This window comes from Bombina bombina, chromosome 1, assembly GCF_027579735.1.
Source record: "Bombina bombina isolate aBomBom1 chromosome 1, aBomBom1.pri, whole genome shotgun sequence".
Lineage (NCBI taxonomy): Eukaryota > Metazoa > Chordata > Amphibia > Anura > Bombinatoridae > Bombina > Bombina bombina.
The window spans coordinates 1,151,725,104-1,151,747,570 of NC_069499.1; the positions used below are offsets into that span (position 1 = coordinate 1,151,725,104).

General features: G+C 41.9%; 1 protein-coding gene across 2 annotated transcripts in view; it reads right to left on the reverse strand.

Annotated features, from left to right (window-relative positions):
- LOC128646139 (alanyl-tRNA editing protein Aarsd1-B) overlaps positions 1 to 22,467 on the reverse strand; it is a 192,509-nt gene that overhangs the window by 130,917 nt on the left and 39,125 nt on the right. For both annotated transcript variants that reach the window (XM_053699577.1, XM_053699575.1), the window contains exon 2: positions 9,645 to 9,758. In XM_053699577.1, the coding sequence (XP_053555552.1) occupies positions 9,645 to 9,758 (114 nt within the window). The remainder of the gene's footprint in view (positions 1 to 9,644; positions 9,759 to 22,467) is intronic.

The window sequence follows — 22,467 nt, forward strand, 5'->3', positions numbered from 1 at the left end:
CGCACTACTTGCAAAAATGCTTCCGCACTGCTAAGCATGTCTGGAGGAAATCTCCCTCTAAATCTGATATCATCCACCATAGGTTCTTTCTTCATTCATACACATCTGCTCTTCACTTAACCAAGCAAACCTACTTCTCTTCTCGTATATCTTCTCTTTACTCAAATCCTAAATGACTTTTCTCTACTGTCAACTCTCTCCTCTACCCACCTGCACCACCCCTCCATCTGTCTTTAGTGCTCAAGAGCTTTCAGAATACTTTTTTAACAAAACACATACTATCCAAAGCAAAGTTCCAACTCTTTGCTTGACCCCCTGCAATCTGGCTTCCATCCCCAACTGAAACTTCCTTCACCAAGGTTATTATCTAATTTCTCCTTAAAGTAACAGTCACTACTCTACACTTATCTTACTTGACCTGTCAGCTGCCTTCGACACAGTTGACCACACCCTCCTCCTACAGACCCTCAGCTCTCTTGGTCTTTGTGACACTGTGTTCTCTTAGATCCACTCTTATCTTTCTTGCAGGTCCTTTTCTGTGTTATTTGCTGGCGACTCCTCCTCATCAATGTCTCTGTCTGTTGGAGTACCTCAAGGTTCTGTCCTGGGTCTTCTACTCTTCTCCATTTATACTTCTTCACTGGGTAAACTTATCAATAGCGTTGGATTTAAATATCAGCTATATGCTGATGACACTCAGATCTACCTCTCAACACACCTGCTCTCTCTCCCCCTGTCCTTTATTCTGACAGCAACTGCTTATCCAGCATTTCTTCCTGGATGGGCTCTCACCACCTAAAGATTAACATGTCCAAGGCTAAATTCCTTCTAATTCCCCCTCTAGCTCTACTCTGATTTCTGACTTTTCTATCCCTGTCAACAAAATCACTATCTCCCCATCACCACAAGCCTTGGGCATACACTTGGCTCCAGTATGTCTTTCATACCCCATATCCAATCACTCTCTTCAACCTGCCACAACCATCTATTCAATATTTCCAAAATTCGCCCATTTCTGTGCGCTGACATCACAAAGCAAATAATACACTCCCTTGTAATTTTCTGACTTGTCTACTGCAATAACCTACTCACTGGCCTTCCTCTCTCCCACGTCTCCCCCCCTTCAATCTATTCTAAATACCTCTGCCAGGCTAATCCACCTTTCCCGTCGCTCTGTATTAGCTGCACCTCTCTGTGAGTCCCTTCACTGGCTCCCCATTCACAGCAGAATTAAATTCTAAATTCTGACCCTTTTCTACAAAGCCCTTACCAATGCTGCTCCCCACTACCTATCCTCACTAATCAACAAATAAACTCCTGCCTGCTCCTTGCATCTTCGATTATCACCTCTTTCCATGCTAGACTGCAGGACTTCTCCCGAGCAGCACCTACCCTACTTTGTACTATATAAAGGATAAAATATGCCTTGTAGTATATTTATACTGGCAGAATATATATATATATATATATATATATATATATATATATATATATATATATATATATATATATATATATATAATTAGTTAAAAGGATATAAAATCCAAATTTTAAGAAACTTTCTAATGTGCTCCTTATCAATTGTCATTCTTTCTCTTGGTATCTTTATTTGAAAAAGCAGGAATGAAAACTTAGGAGCTGGTCCATTTTTGGTTCAGCACACTGGATAGCGCTTGCTGATTGGTGGCTAAATGTAGTCAAAAAACAGCAAGTGCTATCCAGGGTTCTGAATCAAAAATGGGCTGGCATTTAGCCACCAATCAGCAAGCGCTACCCAGGTGCTGAGCCTAAAATGGGCCGGCTCCTAAGCTTTCATTCTTGCTTTTCAAATAAAGGTACCAAGACAATGAAGAAAAAATAATAAGGAGTAAATAAGAAAGTTGCTTAAAATTGCATGCTCTAGCAGAATCATGAAAATAAAAAAAACAGAATTTATGCTTGCCTGATAAATTTCTTTCTTTCTGGGCATGGAGAGTCCACAACGTCATTCCAATTACTAGTGGGATATTCAACTCCTGGCCAGCAGGAGGAGGCAAAGAGCACCCCAGCAAAGCTGTTAAGTGTAACTTCCCTTACCCATAATCCCCAGTCATTCAACCGAAGGAAAATGGAAAAAGAAGAAACACAAGAGTGAAAAGGCTGCCTGAGGTTTACTCAAAAAAACTACCGAATTATAATTAAAATAGAGGGTGGGGTCGTGGACTCTCCATTCCCAAAAAGGAAGAAAATTATCAGGTAAGCATTAATTTTGTTTTCTTTTCTATGACATAGAGAGTCCACAACGTCATTCCAATTACTAGTGGGGAACCAATACCCAAGCTAGAGGACAAGGAATAAACAAGGCAGGAGGACCTAAACAGAAGGCGCCACCGCTTGAAGAACCTTTCTCCCAAAAGAGGCCTCAGCCGAGGCAAAAGTATCAAATTTGTAGAATTTGGAAAAAGTATGCAAAGAGGACCATGTTGCCACCTTGCAAATCTGTTCCACAGAGGCTTAATTTTTGAAAGCCCAAGAAGAGGCGACAGCCCTAGTGGAATGAGCCGTAATTCTCTCAGGAGGCTGTTGTCCAGCAGTCTCATACTTCTTAACCAGATGGAAAGAGTAGTATAAGTAACCTTCTGACCCTTACACATTCCAGAAACAACAACAAACAGGGCAGAAGATTGCCAAAAAATCTTTAGTAGCTTGTAGGTAGAGCATGCACAACATCCAAGTTATGCAAAAGACGCTCCTTATGAGAAGAAGGATTAGGACAAAAAGAAGGAACCACAATTTCCTGATTAATATTTCGATCCGACACCACCTTAGGGAGAAACCCCAATTTAGTACAAAGGACCGCCTTATCTGCATGAAAAATAAGGTACAGGGAATCACACTGCAAAGCTGAAAGCTGAGAAACTCTACGAGTGGAAGAAATAGCAAGGAGAAACAAAACCTTCCAAGATAACTTTATATCAACAATATGCATCGGCTCAAACAGAGCCTGCTGTAAAACTTTAAGAACTAGGTTAAGGCTACAAGGAGGAACAACAGATTTAAACACAGGCCTGATTCTGACCAGGGCCTGAACAAAAGCTTGAACATCTGGTAAATCTGCCAGACGTTTGTGCAAAAGAATAAACAGAGCAGAAATCTAACCCTTCAGAGTACTGACTGACAAACCTTTCTCCAGGCCATCCTGAAGAAACAATAAAATTCGGGGAATCCTCACCCGGCTCCAGGAGAAACCTTTAGCTTCGCACCAAAAAAGGTATTTACACCATACCTTATGGTAAATCTTGCGGGTAACAGGTTTACGAGCCTGAAGCATAGTATCAATGACCGCTTCCGAAAAACCACGTCTAGACAGAATAGGCGTTCAATCTCCAAGCAATCAGCTTCAGAGAATCCAGATTTGGATAGAGGAATGGACCCTGAATTAGAAGGTCCTTCCTCAGAGGTAGCATCCAAGGTGGAAGAGATGACATCTTCACCATATCTGCAAACCAGATCCTGCAAGGCCAAGCAGGAGCTATTAGAATCACAGACGCTCTATCCTGCTTGATACGAGCAATGACTTGTGGAAGGAGAGCAAACAGAAGAAACAGGTATGCTAGACCGAAATCCCAAGGAACTGCCAGAGCATCTATCAGGGCGGCCTGAGGATCTCTTGACCTTGAAACGTACTTTGGAAGCTTGGCGTTCTGACGAGACGCCATCAGATCTAACTCCGGAACACCCCACCTGAGGGTTATCCTGGAGAACACTTCCGGATGTAGAGCCCACTCCCCGGGATGAAAAGTCTGTCTGCTCAGAAAATCCACCTCCCAATTGTCCACTCCTGGAATGTGGATGGCAGATAGAAGACAATCGTGAGCTTCCACCCACTGCAGAATGCGAGTCACCTGCTTCATGGCCAAGGAACTCAGAGTTCCTCCCTGGTGGTTGATGTAAGCCACTGAGGTGATGTTGTCCGACTGGAATCTGATAAACCAGACTAAAGATAATTGAGGCCAAGCTGTCAAGGCATTGAAGATTGCTCTCAACTCCAAGATGTTTATGGGAAGAGAAGACTCTTCCCAAGACCACAGGCCCTGAGCTTTCAGAGAACCCCAAACAGCTTCCCAGCCTGACAGGCTGGCAACCGTGGTCACAATTACCTAGGAAGGTCACAGGAAACAAGTGCCTTGAGACAGATGTTCCTGTAAAATCCACAACGAGAGAGAGTCTCTTGTTAGGGAGTCCAGATTTATCCTCTGTGATAAATCTAAATGGTCTCCGTTCCATTGACTGAGCATGCAAAGCTGCAGCAGTCACAGATGGAACCAAGCAAAAGGAATGATGTCCATAGAAGCCACCATCAGATGAATCACCTCCATGCATTGAGCCACTGTTGGTTGAAAAGCAGACTGGAGAGAAAGGCAAGCAGCAAGAGTTTGGATTTTCTGACGTCCGTCAGAAAAATCTTCATGGACAAGGAATCTATGATTGTCCCTAGGAAACACATTCTTGTAGTAGAAACTAGAGAACTCTTTTCCAGATTCACCCGTGGGAACGTAGAAAAGACAACAACATCTCTGTGTGAGATTTTGCTATTTGAAAAGATTTCAACCTCAACCAAGATGTCATCTAGATAAGGCACCACAGCTATTCCCTGGGATCTGATCACTGCCAATAGAGCTCCGAGAAACTTTGTAAAAATTCTGGGAGCTGTGGCAAGACCAAACGGAAGAGCAATAAACTGGAAATGCTTGTCCAGAAAGGCAAACCTTAGAAACTGCTGATGATCCCTGTGAATGGGAAAGTGTACATGCGCGTCCTTCAGGTCTATGGTCGTCATGAACTGACCCTCCTGAACTAATGGAAGAATGGAACGAATAGTTTCCATCTTGAAGGGCGGAACCCTGAGGAATTAGTTGAGACACTTTAGATCTAGGATGGGACGGATCCTTTTTGGGAACCACAAATAGATTTGAATAGAATCCTAGACCTGTTCCTCTAGAGGGACTGGTACAATAACTCCCAGTGAGGATAGGTCCTCTACGCAATATAAGAAGGCCTACCTTTTTATTTGGTTTGAGGATAGTCTTGGCAGGACTTGAATCCTATTTTGTAACCCTGGGACACTATGTCCACAGCCCATGGGTCTGGGACATCGCGTATCCAAGCCTGAAGAAAAAAAGAAAGCCCGCCCCCCACCTGATCCAAAATCGTATTGGGGGTGGGCCCTTCATGCTGATTTAGAATCAGCGGAAGGCTTCTTGTTTTGCTTTCCTTTATTCCAAGATTGGCTGGATTTCCAAGTGGACCTGGATTGGTCTGGTTTAGAAGAAGAGGAGGAGGACTTCTGTCCCTTAAAGTTGCGAAAGGAACAAAAATTAGAAGTCTGTCGACCCTTAGGTCTATTCTTCTTATTCTGGGGTAGGAAAGATCCCTTTTCACCCTTAATCTCTGAAATTATTTCTGCCAGACCAGGACCAAAGAGAGTTTTACCTTTATAAGGTAAAGCCAAAAGCTTGGCCTTTAAAGATACATCAGCCGACCAAGATTTTAACCAGAGAGCTCTGCGAGCTAGAACAGTGAAGCTAGATATCTTAGCTCCCAGTCTAATTACCTGCATGTTAGCATCATAGATACAGGTATTGGCCAGTTTAAGAGCTTTGATCCTATCTTGGATCTCCTCTACCACAGTCTCTTCTGATATTAGATCAGACAGGCCCAGGCACCAATAAGATGCTGCTCCCGCAACCATTGCAATACTTGCCGCAGGTTGCCACTGTAATCCTTGATGGATGTACATCTTTTTTAAGTAAGCCTCTAGTTCCATTGTATCCTTAAAAGAACAACTATCCTCTATAGGAATGGTACTTCTTTTAGCTAGAGTAGAGATAGCTCCCTCTACTTTAGGCACTGTGCTCCATGAGTCCCAAATGTTGTCAGCAACAGGGAACATCTTTTTAAAAACGGAGGAAGGCAAAAAAGGAACCCCTGGCTTATCCCATTCCTGAGTTATAATTTCAGACATTTTGTCTGGAACAGGAAAAACATCCTCAGACGTTGGAGAATCATAAACTCTATTAATTTTAGAGGACTTCTTGGGGTTGACAACAACCGAAGGTTCAGAGTCATCCAAAGTAGCTAGGACCTCCTTCAGAAGCAACCGGAGATGTTCAAGCTTAAATCGAAAAATTTACTTCTTCAGATTCAGAAGATATTTCCCCCATAGTGTCATAGTCTTAGATCTCACCTTCAGAAGTTACTGAAGTATTCTCCTCATCAGACATTTGAGAAAGGTTGACCAGTGCAGATTTAGAGGGGTCAGAAACCTTACTAGCAGGCAAATGTTTAGATTTCCTCTTACGCTTACCCGAATTAAGGAAAGCAGACAAAGCCGCAGATACTGCAGAAGTTATCAGTGCGGCAAAATCCCCTGGCAAATAAACACCCCCAGGAGTTTGAGAAGAAACAGAAGGCACGGAATGAGAAACAACTAAAGCTTGGGACGTTTGAGGAGAAAGCTGAGGCATATCACGCATAGCATTATCCTGAGAGACACTTGGCTCAGAAGGGAGTAACTTGTCTTTAAATTTTAAAGTTTTAGATAAGCATGAGGAGCAAGATTACATAGGCAGGACAATTTGGGCCTCCAAACATAGTAAACATTTATCCATAGAGATAGGCTGATCCTGTTTTGAGTCCATAGCTTATAGAAAAACAGGTCCCACTAGAAATGACAACTTAGAATGAACATTTAAATATCAAAATTAAATATCGAATTGAAATATCAAATTTAAATCCCAATTTAAATATCAAATTTAGTTGGCCAATATCATATAAAGTACTGAGGGCTCAACCCTAGACAAGGTTGTCTGAGGCTCCTACCGTGACCGGAATTATACCCCACTAGCAAGAGAAAGCTGGACACCCTGCAGCTACGCTTCCCCCTTGTCAGTCGATCCGATCGGCGAATAGCAAAGCCTATACACCTAGACTCAAAGCCGACACACTTAGACTCACGAAGATCCGCTCCGTAAAACTGGAAATGCGGAAGTCACGTGAGTGGTCGGAAAAGAAACTGTGCCACTTCATAAGTGCTTGAAAAGTAAAAACGGCCCAATGGAATAATACAATTCAAAACCCATCCTAACGCTCTTCAAGGTTAAGCTAGGCAATACATAAGGGGACAAGTAAAAACCCCTTAGACACCTTCCACCAAGTTATGAGGGAAAATTAACCCTTAAAGGGACTCTAAACCCAACATTTTTCTTTCATGATTCAGATAGAGCATGCAATTTTAAGCAACTTTCTAATTTACTCCTATTATCAAATTTTCTTCGTTCTCTTGCTATCTTTATTTAAAAAGCAGGAATATGATGCATAGGAACCGGCCCATTTTTGGTTGAGAACCTGGGTTATGCTTGCTTATTGGAGGGTAAATGAAAGCATCAAATAAGCAAGCGCTATTCGTGGTGCTGAACCTAAAATGGGCTTGCTGCTAAGATTTACATTCCTGCTTTCAAAATAAAGATAGCAAGCGAACGAAAAAAAATTGATAATAGGAGTAAATTAGAAAGTTGCTTAAAATTTCATGCTCTATCTGAATCATGAAAGAAAAAAATTTGGGTTCAGTGTCATTTAAGTCTCTCCTTACCCTTACTTTCTCATACAAATAAAGTGCCGGAGGAGTTCTGTTTCAATGACTCATATGCCAATAAAGCTGCCCCAAATGTACCCATAATCCGGACAGGATAGCTATGTCACAGAAAGTGATTCACTTGAGAGTTAACCTTTGAACTGCTGTCCTTCAGTACCTAGAAGGAAAGGGCACTTACCTGTAGATCCAGCTGCAGGGCAGATAGCAGCTACTTAGGTGTGACAGGCACTGCACTTCCTGTCATAGACCTGCAGTAAAAGAAAGAACAGAGTAACCAACCCTGGTTTTCTGCAAAGGGATAACAAAATATTAGAAGAAAAGCACAGACCACCTCACCGCCTTCTAACTGCTAAAAGCCACCACTACTCTTACTAAAGAGATTGACATGAACACAGCTAGACCCCAATCCTTGCTTGCAGAGTACCCATTAAAGGATTAAATATCTTCAAACACTGTATTCGCACATCCTCCATTGACAGAGGCAAAGAGAATGACTGGGGATTATGGGTAAGGGAAGTGCTTTGCTGGGGTGCTCTTTGCCTCCTCTTGCTGGCCAGGAGTTGAATATCCCACTAATAATTGGAATAAAGTTGTGAACTCTCCATGCCATAGGAAAGAAATTGGGTATGCACCATGCACCAGCATTTTAAACACAGCACTTGCTCAGAGACCCTAAGGTGCTGCACCATATGGTAATGACTCAGTTTATTAATTACTGACATAATACAAGCCCCACTTGCGCTCTGAACAGCTGCAGTATTAAAAATGCTGGTGCACTAGGAATATCTAGCTATGCTTCACATGCACGTGCAGCAGGGGCGTATTTTTGCCTAGGTAAACAAGGCACTTACCTAGGGCAGCAGATTGTGATAGGGCAGCACTTTTTTGTGGATATATTTGTGAGAAACTTACAGTTATTTTAGAAGTATTATACAGGTATATAATGGGAGATTTTGCACATTCTAGGGGGGTATAATAAGAGGCTGCCCATGGAACTTTACAGTTTAGAGATTGCTCTGAATCTTTCTTTTATTTAGCTTGCTATTGTCTTTAGTTCTGTTGGCTTTCAGCAATTACTATTGCGTTTGGGGAAGTATTGTATAGAGAAATCTGTGTTTGGGTTTATGTTTTTATATATTGTGTGTGTGTGTGTGTGTCTGTGTATGTGTGTATGTTTATATGTATGTGTGTGTGTGTGTCTGTGTATGTTTAAATGTATGGGTGTGTGTGTGTATGTTTATATGTATGTGTGTGTGTGTGTATGTATGTATGTGTGTATGTTTATATGTATGTGTGTGTGTGTGTTTGTGTATGTGTGTATGTTTATATGTATGTATGTGTGTGTGTGTGTGTATGTTTATATGTATGCGTGTGTGTGTGTCTGTGTGTATGTTTATATGTATGGGTGTGTGTGTGTGTGTGTGTGTGTGTGTATGTTTATATGTATGTGTGTGTGTGTGTGTGTGTCTGTGTATGTGTGTATGTTTATATGTATGGGTGTGTGTGTGTGTCTGTGTATGTGTGTATGTTTATATGTATGGGTGTATGTGAGTGTGTGTGTCTGTGTATGTGTGTATGTTTATATGTATGGGTGTGTGTGAGTGTGTGTGTCTGTGTATGTGTGTATGTTTATATATATGGGTGTGTGTGAGTGAGACAATTTACTCTGGAAACACCATAATAAAAATGAACATTTCTCCCTACCCAAAGAATATTATGGCCAAAAAAGGCCTAAAACTTTGGAGGGGGGGGGGAGCAGAATTTTGAGTGCTTCGGGCAGCACAAAATCTAAATACGCCACTGACGTGCAGGGAAAAATGTTAATTCTAAAATAGTGATAACTTTTACTAGAAGCATTTTGCCAATACATGTATATTGCAAAAATGTTTCTATTCAAAGATCTAATTAATCTATGTGCATTTAATGTTTGACCGCAATGTCCCTTTAAGCACCTTGTTTGCTCACAACTGAACTGTAACAATACTTTTTATTTCCATTGCACTGTACTCACCTGAATATTACCTTATGATCTTCTATATCAACCTTAACATCTCGACTGTTCTCCACGCAGAATTCAAGAAATACGTATCTCGGGCGGTCATACCAAAGAGTTTTTGCGTTTTGCCTTAAAATAGGATCAAAGTATGCTAATTACAGCTATATATAAAAGGGCTACAGACGTAAATTAAAACAACAATATTTTGAAACAGTTTATGGTAATAATCTAATGTTTATACAAATAATGTAAGAAAAAAAGCTGAATTATTGTCTGATGATTTCTCTATATTTAAAGGCATGTGTAGCGAATATATTTTACTTCACACAGCCCCTTACACTAGTGTCAGTGCCATGTTTATTTGCCCCATCCATATTAAAAGCAAAATGTTCTAATGGCAGTTATAAGATTTAAGTTAAGACATGTTAAATGGGTCATTTCTTACTAAATAGCTGAAACCTTGACTAAAAAAGCACTAATTTCAGTTACACATTACTATTTAGGGCACAACAGTAGCAATCTAATTTTTTTCTGTTGTAATCTTAACACCCACAAAGGCCTAGATTACGAGTGGAGTGCAAAATTGCTCTTTTGCGAGCGAGATATTTGTATTCCACTTAAGTTAAGAGCAACGCAAACGTGATCTCGTGTTCACATTGCCTGGAAGCCAAAATGCTTGGCTGTATATGAATAAGACCTTAGCAGCAGAAAAGTAAGGCCCTTATGGACCACTTGCCAGACCTCACATGCATATTGCACATTATTTTGATTACCCTATTCTCAGAAGGACAAAAAAAAACAGAATTTATGCTTACCTGATAAATTACTTTCTCCAACGGTGTGTCCGGTCCACGGCGTCATCCTTACTTGTGGGAATATCTCTTCCCCAACAGGAAATGGCAAAGAGTCCCAGCAAAGCTGGCCATATAGTCCCTCCTAGGCTCCGCCCACCCCAGTCATTCGACCGACGGACAGGAGGAAAAATATAGGAGAAACCATATGGTACCGTGGTGACTGTAGTTAGAGAAAATAATTCATCAGACCTGATTAAAAAACCAGGGCGGGCCGTGGACCGGACACACCGTTGGAGAAAGTAATTTATCAGGTAAGCATAAATTCTGTTTTCTCCAACATTGGTGTGTCCGGTCCACGGCGTCATCCTTACTTGTGGGAACCAATACCAAAGCTTTAGGACACGGATGAAGGGAGGGAGCAAATCAGGTTACCTAAACGGAAGGCACCACGGCTTGCAAAACCTTTCTCCCAAAAATAGCCTCCGAAGAAGCAAAAGTATCAAATTTGTAAAATTTGGAAAAAGTGTGCAGTGAAGACCAAGTCGCTGCCTTACATATCTGGTCAACAGAAGCCTCGTTCTTGAAGGCCCATGTGGAAGCCACAGCCCTAGTGGAGTGAGCTGTGATTCTTTCAGGAGGCTGCCGTCCGGCAGTCTCGTAAGCCAATCGGATGATGCTTTTAAGCCAAAAGGAAAGAGAGGTAGAAGTCGCTTTTTGACCTCTCCTTTTACCAGAATAGACAACAAACAAAGAAGATGTTTGTCTGAAATCTTTTGTAGCCTCTAAATAGAATTTTAGAGCACGGACTACGTCCAAATTGTGTAACAAACGTTCCTTCTTTGAAACTGGATTCGGACATAAAGAAGGTACAACTATCTCCTGGTTAATATTCTTGTTAGAAACAACCTTTGGAAGAAAACCAGGTTTAGTACGCAAAACCACCTTATCTACATGGAACACCAGATAAGGCGGAGAACACTGCAAAGCAGATAACTCTGAAACTCTTCTAGCAGAAGAAATAGCAACCAAAAACAAAACTTTCCAAGATAGTAACTTAATATCTATGGAATGTAAAGGTTCAAACGGAACCCCTTGAAGAACTGAAAGAACTAGATTTAGACTCCAGGGAGGAGTCAAAGGTCTGTAAACAGGCTTGATCCTAACCAGAGCCTGAACAAATGCTTGAACATCTGGCACAGCTGCCAGTCTTTTGTGTAGTAAGACAGATAAAGCAGAGATCTGTCCCTTTAGAGAACTTGCAGATAATCCTTTCTCCAAACCTTCTTGTAGAAAGGAGAGAATCTTAGGAATTTTTATCTTATTCCATGGGAATCCTTTGGATTCACACCAACAGATATATCTTTTCCATATTTTATGGTAAATCTTTCTAGTTACTGGTTTTCTGGCCTGAACCAGAGTATCTATCACAGAATCTGAAAACCCACGCTTTGATAGAATCAAGCGTTCAATTTCCAAGCCGTCAGCTGGAGGGAGACCAGATTTGGATGTTCGAATGGACCCTGAACAAGAAGGTCCTGTCTCAAAGGTAGCTTCCATGGTGGAACCGATGACATATTCACCAGGTCTGCATACCAAGTCCTGCGTGGCCACACAGGAGCTATCAAGATCACCGAGGCCCTCTCCTGTTTGATCCTGGCTACCAGCCTGGGAATGAGAGGAAACAGTGGAAATACATAAGCTAGGCTGAAGGTCCAAGGTGCTACTAGTGCATCTACTAGAGTCGCCTTGGGATCCCTGGATCTGGACCCGTAGCAAGGAACCTTGAAGTTCTGACGAGACGCCATCAGATCCATGTCTGGAATGCCCCACAATTGAGTTAGTTGGGCAAAAATCTCCGGGTGGAGTTACCACTCCCCCGGATGGAATGTCTGACGACTCAGATAATCCGCTTCCCAGTTTTCCACACCTGGGATGTGGATCGCAGATAGGTGGCAGGAGTGATCCTCCGCCCATTGTATTATTTTGGTCACTTCTTTCATCGCCAGGGAACTCCTTGTTCCCCCCTGATGATTGATATACGCAACGGTCGTCATGTTGTCTGATTGGAATCTTATGAATCTGGCCTTTGCTAGCTGAGGCCAAGCCCTGAGAGCATTGAAGATCGCTCTTAGTTCCAGAATGTTTATCGGGAGAAGAGACTCTTCCCGAGACCATAGTCCCTGAGTTTTCAGGGATTCCCAGACCGCGCCCCAGCCCACTAGACTGGCGTCGGTCGTGACAATGACCCACTCTGGTCTGCGGAAGCTCATTCCCTGGGATAGATGGTCCAGGGTCAGCCACCAACGGAGTGAATCTCTGGTCTTCTGATCTACTTGAATCATTGGAGACAAGTCTGTATAGTCCCCATTCCACTGTTTGAGCATGCACAGTTGTAATGGTCTTAGATTAATTCGTGCAAAAGGAACTATGTCCATTGCTGCAACCATCAACCCTACTACTTCCATGCACTGCGCTATGGAAGGACGTGGAACAGAATGAAGAACTTGACAAGTGCTTAGAAGTTTTGACTTTCTGACCTCTGTCAGAAAAATCCTCATTTCTAAGGAATCTATTATTGTTCCCAAGAAGGGAACTCTTGTTGACGGAGACAGAGAACTTTTTTCTATGTTCACCTTCCATCCGTGTGATCTGAGAAAGGCCAGAACGATGTCTGTATGAGCCTTTGCTTTTGACAGGGACGACGCTTGTATTAGAATGTCGTCCAAGTATGGTACTACTGCAATGCCCCTCGGTCTTAGAACCGCTAGAAGGGACCCGAGTACCTTTGTGAAAATCCTTGGAGCAGTGGCTAACCCGAATGGAAGGGCCACAAACTGGTAATGTTTGTCCAGAAAGGCGAACCTTAGGAACTGATGATGTTCTTTGTGGATAGGAATATGTAGGTACGCATCCTTTAGATCCACGGTAGTCATAAATTGACCTTCCTGGATAGTGGGTAGAATCGTTCGAATGGTTTCCATTTTGAACGATGGTACCCTGAGAAATTTGTTTAGGATCTTCAAATCCAAAATTGGTCTGAAGGTTCCCTCTTTTTTGGGAACTACGAACAGATTTGAATAAAATCCCATTCCTTGTTCCTTTATTGGAACTGGGTGTATCACTCCCATCTTTAACAGGTCTTCTACACAATGTAAGAATGCCTGTCTCTTTATTTGGTTTAAGGATAAGTGAGACATGTGGAACCTTCCCCTTGGGGGTAGTTCCCTGAATTCCAGAAGATAACCCTGAGAAACTATTTCTAGTGCCCAGGGATCCTGAACATCTCTTGCCCAAGCCTGAGCAAAGAGAGAGAGAGTCTGCCCCCTACTAGATCCGGTCCCGGATCGGGGGCTACTCCTTCATGCTGTTTTGTTAGCAGCAGCAGGCTTCTTGGCCTGCTTACCCTTGTTCCAGCCTTGCATAGGTTTCCAGGCTGGTTTGGGCTGTGAGGCATTACCCTCTTGCTTAGAGGATGCAGAATTAGAGGCAGGTCCGTTCCTGAAATTGCGAAAGGAACGAAAATTAGACTTATTCTTGGCCTTGAAAGGCCTATCTTGTGGAAGGGCGTGGCCCTTTCCCCCAGTGATGTCTGAGATAATCTCTTTCAATTCTGGTCCAAATAGAGTTTTACCTTTGAAAGGGATATTAAGCAATTTTGTCTTGGATGATACATCCGCTGACCAAGACTTTAGCCAAAGCGCTCTGCGCGCCACAATTGCAAACCCTGAATTTTTCGCCGCTAATCTAGCTAATTGCAAAGCGGCATCTAAAATAAAAGAGTTAGCCAACTTAAGTGCGTGAACTCTGTCCATAACCTCCTCATATGGAGTCTCTCTACTGAGCGACTTTTCTAGTTCCTCGAACCAGAACCACGCTGCTGTAGTGACAGGAACAATGCATGAAATGGGTTGTAGAAGGTAACCTTGCTGTACAAAAATCTTTTTAAGTAAACCTTCCAATTTTTTATCCATAGGATCTTTGAAAGCACAACTATCCTCGATAGGAATAGTAGTGCGCTTGTTTAGAGTAGAAACTGCCCCCTCGACCTTAGGGACTGTCTGCCATAAGTCCTTTCTGGGGTCGACCATAGGAAATAATTTCTTAAATATAGGGGGGGGAACAAAAGGTATGCCGGGCTTCTCCCACTCCTTATTCACTATGTCTGCCACCCGCTTGGGTATAGGAAAAGCGTTGGGGTGCACCGGAACCTCTAGAAACTTGTCCATCTTGCATAATTTCTCTGGAATGACCAAGTTGTCACAATCATCCAGAGTAGATAACACCTCCTTAAGCAGTGCGCGGAGATGTTCTAATTTAAATTTAAATGTCACAACATCAGGTTCAGCTTGTTGAGAAATTTTTCCTGAATCTGAAATTTCCCCATCTGATAAACCCTCCCTCATGGCCACTTCAGTGTTTAAAACAGAGCAATCGCGCTTTCTCTGATATGCAGGCATTTTGGATAAAATATTTGCTATGGAGTTATCCATTACAGCCGTCAATTGTTGCATGGTAATAAGCATTGGCGCGCTAGATGTACTAGGGGCCTCCTGCGTGGGCAAAACTGGTGTAGACACAGTAGGAGATGATGTAGTATCATGTCTACTCCCCTCATCTGAGGAATCATCTTGGGCAATTTCATTATCTGTGGCAGTACTGTCCTTACTTTGTTTGGACGCTATGGCACAATTATCACACAAATTTAAATGGGGAGACACATTGGCTTTCATACATATAGAACATAGCTTATCCGAAGGCACAGACATGTTAAACAGGCTTAAACTTGTCAATAAAGCACAAAAACCGTTTTAAAACAAAACCGTTACTGTCTCTTTAAATTTTAAACAGAAACACTTTATTACTGAATATGTGAAAAAGTATGAAGGAATTGTTCAAAAATTACCAAAATTTCACCACAGTGTCTTAAAGCATTAAGAGTATTGCACATCAAATTTCAGAGCTTTAACCCTTAAAATAACGGAACCGGAGCCGTTTACAAATTTAACCCCTATACAGTCCCAGCTACAGCTTTTGCTGTGACCTAACCAAGCCCAGAGGGGAATACGATACCAAATGACGCCTTCTAGAAACTTTTCCAGCTATTTTCAGGTCCTCACACATGCATCTGCATGTCTTGCTCTCAAAAACAACTGCGCAGTAATGGCGCGAAAATGAGGCTCAGCCTACAACTGGGAAAGCCCTCCCTGACTGGAAAAGGTGTCTAACATAGTGCCTGCCGTTAAAAAACGTTCCCCAAGCTTATAAATGTGAAATATCAGCATAAACATGTATAAAATGTCCAAATAAAGCAATCGATTTAGCCCATAAAAGTGTCTACCAGTTTTATAGCCCATATTAAGCCCTTTATTCTGTTTGAGACTAAGAAAATGGCTTACCGGTCCCCATGAGGGGAAATGACAGCCTTCCAGCATTACACAGTCTTGTTAGAAATATGGCTAGTCATACCTTAAGCAGAAAAGTCTGCTAACTGTTTCCCCCAACTGAAGTTACTTCATCTCAACAGTCCTATGTGGAAACAGCAATCGATTTTAGTTACTGTCTGCTAAAATCATCTTCCTCTCACAAACAGAAATCTTCATCTTTTTCTGTTTCAGAGTAAATAGTACATACCAGCACTATTTTAAAATAACAAACACTTGATAGAAGAATAAAAAACTACATTTAAACACCAAAAACTCTTAACCATCTCCGTGGAGATGTTGCCTGTGCAACGGCAAAGAGAATGACTGGGGTGGGCGGAGCCTAGGAGGGACTATATGGCCAGCTTTGCTGGGACTCTTTGCCATTTCCTGTTGGGGAAGAGATATTCCCACAAGTAAGGATGACGCCGTGGACCGGACACACCAATGTTGGAGAAAAAGATGATCATTTTTTAAAGGCAGTTATTAGAATGAATACATGGCTAGGGTTGCCAGATATCTTTCACAAGAATTCTGGACAACCAGTAGGTATCGAGTAGCAAGTGACGTCACATATTTTCCACAACTGAGCAGTCATTGTATACCCTTGGATGACAGTAACACACACATAAACAATTTTACCTTTTCTGTTGGTATCACTTACACAGCAGTGATTTGACCTCACTTGACTGCCAGTAGTACACACAAAGCAATGTTTTACAACCCATAGTTGACAGTAAAAATAAATCAGTGAGCACTGTAACACCCTCCTTGGCTACCAGTAACAAATAAAACTGTACATGTGCAAATTAAATGTTGCTTATTTCTGGGCCATATTTCTGATTAAAATTTAGCTGCCATTCAAGAAACCTTAAAAGCCATATAGTTAAGTGTCTAGTATTTTTTGTATAGAGTTTAAAGGACAGTCTGCTGAAATACTGGCAGGCAACACTAGTAAGGCCTAAATGGAAAAAGAAAAATTCCTGACCTTAAAATATGTATAGCTTACAGTAGAGAGGTTGTATGATAAAAGCTTACAAATATATTAAAAAAGAGATGTAGTGCCAGATTAGGAGTGGAGCACAAATGTTTTCACCCAAGCGATATCAGATTTTGCAATAATTTGCGCGCAGGTTAAATTGCGCTGGTATAACAAGTTGAAAGATCACTTGAGCGCAATTCAAGTTAAGGCTCGTCGGATTAGCATGTCCTCAGAGCTGTGGTTAATTGTTTTGCAAAACAAAAAAGTGTCACTAAACACATCAAAAATACATTACAAAGTTCAGTTACACTCATAATAACACCATCTAATAAAAAATATTTTTTAAAAATATTGCACACAAAAGTTATAAGGGCTCAAAGATATGAGGTCTCATGTGTTAGAAGAAAAAGGCAGCCAAAGGGCTTTAACATTGAGATACATACATATACATGTTTAAAGATGTATGCATATGTATATATAAATGTCTATATATGTATACATATGTATTTATATGTGTATATATGTATTTACAGATGTATATACACATATAAACACATAAATATATATGTACACATATATAGACATATGTATATATATATATATATATATATATACTGTATATTGCGAAATATTTATATTTTCATGTTGAGTTAGCGCAAATGAGAATATACGATCTGCTTTGTGCGTGGGTAGGGAGCTTTTTATCATGATTCTGATAGAGCATGCAATTTTAAACTTTCTAATATTAATTTTTTTTCATTCTTTTGGTATGTTTTGTTGTAAAGCAGGGGTGTCAGCTCAGGAGCGTGCACGTGTCTTGAGCACTATATTGCAATAATTTTCCAAGAATGTTATTCATTTGCAAGAGCACTAGATGGCAGCTTTATTTCCAGCCATGTAGTGCTCCAGACACCTACCTAGGTATCGCGTCAAAAAAGAATACCATGTGAACAAAGCAAATTTGATAATAGAAGAAAAAGTGGAAACTTTTGTAAACTTTCCTTCCATAAGGCAGGGAGAGTCTACGACCTAATTCCATACTGTTGGGAAATACAACACCTGGCCACCAGGAGTAGGCAAAGACACCCCAGCCAAAGGCTTAAATATCCCTCCCACTTCCCCTATCCCCCAGTCATTCTTTGCCTTTCGTGACTATAGGAGGTGGCAGAGAAGTGTGAGAAGATTTGGATAGTCTGTAATGGGTATGTTCTCTTTGAGAAAGGACTGGAGTTTTAAGTAATCATGTCAACCTCTCAGTAAGAGTATTAATGAAAGTTAGAGTCTGGAGATGCAGGGAAAGTTTTTCTGCAAAACCATCCAGACTACTGCTAACAGCTCCTGAGCAATCAGTGTTGACGAGTTTCACTGCTTGCTGCTACACACTCAACTGCATCAGAAGCACTACTGCAAAACTGCCACACTTGAGAGGCTGTGCCTGTTCCACAGCATGAATCCTGGAGGGTAAGACCCTTTTTTATATATACAATTTAAAACGCTATACAGCGTCACAGTGTGGCTCCTTTATACCTCGATAGGATGAAGGGTTAATATCGCCTTCAGGGAGATTATTTGAACAGTTTGGAGATTTATATCATCTTAATGTGAGAGTTTTTTAGGCTTATAGACTGTGTGTTTTTTTTTGGCTTGGAACATATAGGTTTCACTTTAGTTTTTGAAGTGTTGCGCAGCTTATAATAGCTTGGGGCCCTTTTTCATATCACGGGAAGTCCTGTCTTACGTACTACGTGACCGGGTGAGGTCTCTTTCATTTCCTAAGATCCTGCTTCAGACATCACTCCTGAGGAGAGCGTTTTCACTGTTAGCTGTCTGGGTCTAGGACGTAGTGAATGCCCCAGCCATTGGGAGTATTAAGGTGTTGTTTTTTTAAATAAAAGCGTTTCTTTTTTATTGTCCTTTAGAAGGTTCTGCTCTTTCTGTACTGATTAATAATTCCTGTTTATATTGTGAGGAGGCTGTGGTTTGCCAGCCTGCTCAATTTTCTTCCATTTGCCTAAACACTGTTCTAAAGTCTAAGAAGGGAGACAAGCCTGCTAGTACTCATAGCGTTATTAGCCCTTCTGAGCCATCTACTTCTCAGGAATCTGGGTCCAGAGAAATTGCTACCCTTTCTACATTACTCGCTCCACATGCAGTTCCCTGAGGTTCAAATAATTCTCCATCTGGAGGGGGCTTTTTCCAGCAGACTTTACCGCGCAGTTACAATCGGCAGTGTCTGCGGCCCTGAGTGCCTTACCTCACTCTAACAAAGGCAAGAGAAAGGTTAAACATAATTCTCCTGACCTAGAGTCATCTAAATATTTGTCGGATTTAGCTACTATATTCCAGCTATCCGAGGATGAATTAACCTCTGTAGCTTCAGAGGGTGAACTTTCTGAGTCGGAGACTTCAGTTACTAAACCTCCTTCAGCGGAGGAACCCTCCTTTAGATTTAAAATTGAGCATCTGCGTTTTTTATTAAAGGAGGTTCTGTCTACTCAAGAGGTTCCAGAGGCTACACTCCCTGAGGAGCCTAAGATCCCTAAATTTGACAGGGTTTACCAAGATAGTAATGTCCCTCTGACTTTTCCTGTGCGAGTTAAGATGGCGTGCATTATTAGTAACGAATGGGAAAGAGTAGGAACCTCTTTTTCCCCCTCATCTACTTTTAAAAAATTATTCTCGGTCCCTGACTCTCAATTAGATTGTGGCGCTCCATCCTGAAGGTGGATGGGGCTATCTCCAAGCTGGCTAAGCATACAACTATCCCTCTGGAGCAGTGTTTTCCAACCGTTGTCCTCAAGTACCCCTTACAGTCCTGGTTTTCATTATAGATGAACTAGAGCACAGGTGAAATAATCAGCTGATGGATGAGAGCAGGCTGGTTACTGATCTGCTGATTACTTCACCTGTGCACTGGATCAGCTATAATGAAAACCAGGCCTGTTGGGGGTTACTTGAGGACCGCGGTTGTGAAACACTGCTCTGGAGGATAGTTCTTCTTTTAGAGAGCCTAAGGATAAAAAAAATGGAAATCTTTCTGAGGAAGATGTTTCAACATACAGGGTTTTTATTTCAACCGGCGGCAGCTGTGGCCGCGGTTACTAGAGCAGCTACCTACTGGTGTGACACTCTGTCGTAGCTCAATGAGGTGGAGACTCCCCACAAGGATATTCAAGAGAGAATTAAAACAAAGGCTGCTGGCTTTGCAGTTCTAGCCCGCCGGGCTCTCTGGTTGAAGTATTGGTCTGCGGATACGACTTCTAAATCCAGACTCCTTTCTCTTCCCTTCAAGGGCTAGATTGTATTCGGTCCAGGGTTAAACTCCATTATTTCTACGGTTACCGGAGGGAAAGGTGCCTTCCTACTGCAGGATAAGAAGAATAGGCCTAAGAGACAGCAACTGTCTAACTTTCGTTCCTTTCGTGCTGAGATGTTGCAACAACAGCAGTCCTCTTCCAAGCCCAAGCAGCCTAAGAGTACTTGGAAGCCGGCTCACTCCTGGAATAAGTCTAAACAGACTTTGAAGCCCGCCGAGAACAAATGGGCATGAAGGGGCAGCCCCCGATCCGGGATCGGATTGAGTAGGGGGCAGACTGTTTCTTTTTTCAGACGCTTGGTTCCAGGATGTACAGGATCCTTGGGTCCTGGAGTTTGTATTTCAAGTATACAGGATAGGATTCAAGTCTTATCCGCCCAGGGGCAGATTCCTACTCTCCAGTCTTTCGACAAGACCAGAAAAGAGGGCTGCCTTCTTAGGTTGCATACAGGATCTCTCCTCTCTAGGAGTAATTGTCCCGGTACCACAGCAGAAAGAGGTTTGGGGTTTTATTCAAACCTTTCCAAAGAAGGAGGGAAACTTTTCGTCCAATTCTGGACCTAAAGTGCCTAAACAAGTTTCTGAGTGTTCCCTCTTTCAAGATGGAGACAATACGGTCAATCCTGCCTCTGGTTCAGGAAGGACAGTTTATCACCACAATAGACCTGAAGGATGCATACCTTCACGTCCCGATTCACAGGGAACTTTTTCAGTTCCTTAGGTTTGCTTTTCTGGATCAGCACTTCTGGGGCTCTACCTTGGAGCCTCAATCTTGTTCTTAGCGTTTTGCAGCAGGTTCCGTGTGAACCTATGCATACGGTTGACAAATTGTTATCTTGGAAGGTTCTTTTTTTGTTGGCTTTGCAATGTGATCCCCCTTATCTGGTTTTTCATGCTTATAAGGTGGTTTTATGCACTAAACTAGGGTTCCTCCCTAAGGTGGTGTCGTAACATTAATCAAGAAATTGTTGTTCCTTCCTTGTGTCCAAATCCTTCTTCAGCAAAGGAACGTTTGCTTTACAATCTAGATGTGGTTTGTGTCTTGAAGTTCTATCGTCAGGCTACTAAGGAATTCAGACAATCTTCCTCTTTGTTTGTCATCTATATGGGGAAGCATAAGGGGAGAAGGCTACTATGACTTCCCTATCCTTCTGGTTGAGGAGTGTCATCCGATTAGCTTATGAGACAGCGGGACGACAGCCTCCTGAGAGGATAACGGCTCATTCCACTAGAGCAGTGGCTTCCTCTTGGGCTTTTAAGAATGAAGCCTGAATGGATCATATTTGTAAGGCGGCTATCTGGTCCTCCTTACACACTTTTTCTAAATTTTGCAAGTTTGATGTGTTTGCTTCGGCTGAAGCAGCTTTCGGGAGAAAAGTTTTGCAGACTGTGGTGCCCTCAGAATAGGGTTCGCCTCTTTTTTTCTCCCGTTATGCATTCAGTGTCCTCTGGAGCTTGGGTATAGTTTTTCCCAACAGTAAGGAATGAAGTTGTGGACTCTCCCTGCCTTATAGAAGGAAAACATAATTTATGCTTACCAGATAAATTCCTTTTCTTCCTGGCAGGGAGAGTCCAAGACCCTGCCCGTAATTTATTTTCTGATGGGCGGCTCCCTTTTTATATGATTTCTTCTGGCACCTTTTTATACCCTGATGTTTTTCCTACTTTTCCTTGTTCCCTCGGCAGAATGACTGGGGGATAGGGGAACTGGGAGGGATATTTAAGCCTTTGGCTGGGGTGTCTTTGCCTCCTCCTGGTGGCCAGGTGTTGTATTTCCCAACAGTAAGGAATGAAGTTGTGGACTCTCCCTGACAGGAAGGAAAGGAATCTATCTGGTAAGCATAAATTATGTTTTAATGCTATTACTGAATCACAAAATACATTTTTTGGGGTTTCATATGCCTTTAAATGGGGATACTAAAAAATAAGTGGTCAAGAGTTAAAACTGAGGGGCAGCATATTTTGAAGTAATTTGTAGAAGGGAAGTTAATATATAACTGCTTTCCAGCAATAGTTGAGAGGATAAATGCATTAAATGGACAGTAAAGACAAAATTAAAGTTTTATTTTCCAGGTAGAGAATTTGAAACAACTTTCCAATGTACTTCTATTATCAATTTTGCTTTGTTCTCTTGATTTTCTTTTTTTGAAGAGTAAGTCTAGGGGTGCTGTTAGGAGCTCAGGAGTGTGCACATGTCAATAGCAGTCTATGGCAGTAGTGTTTGTAACTATATATAACATTATTGCAAACAATGTTGTAAACATTGCTGCCAGATGGCTAAAGATACATGCATGCTCCTGAGCTCACCTAGGATTACTCTTTAAGA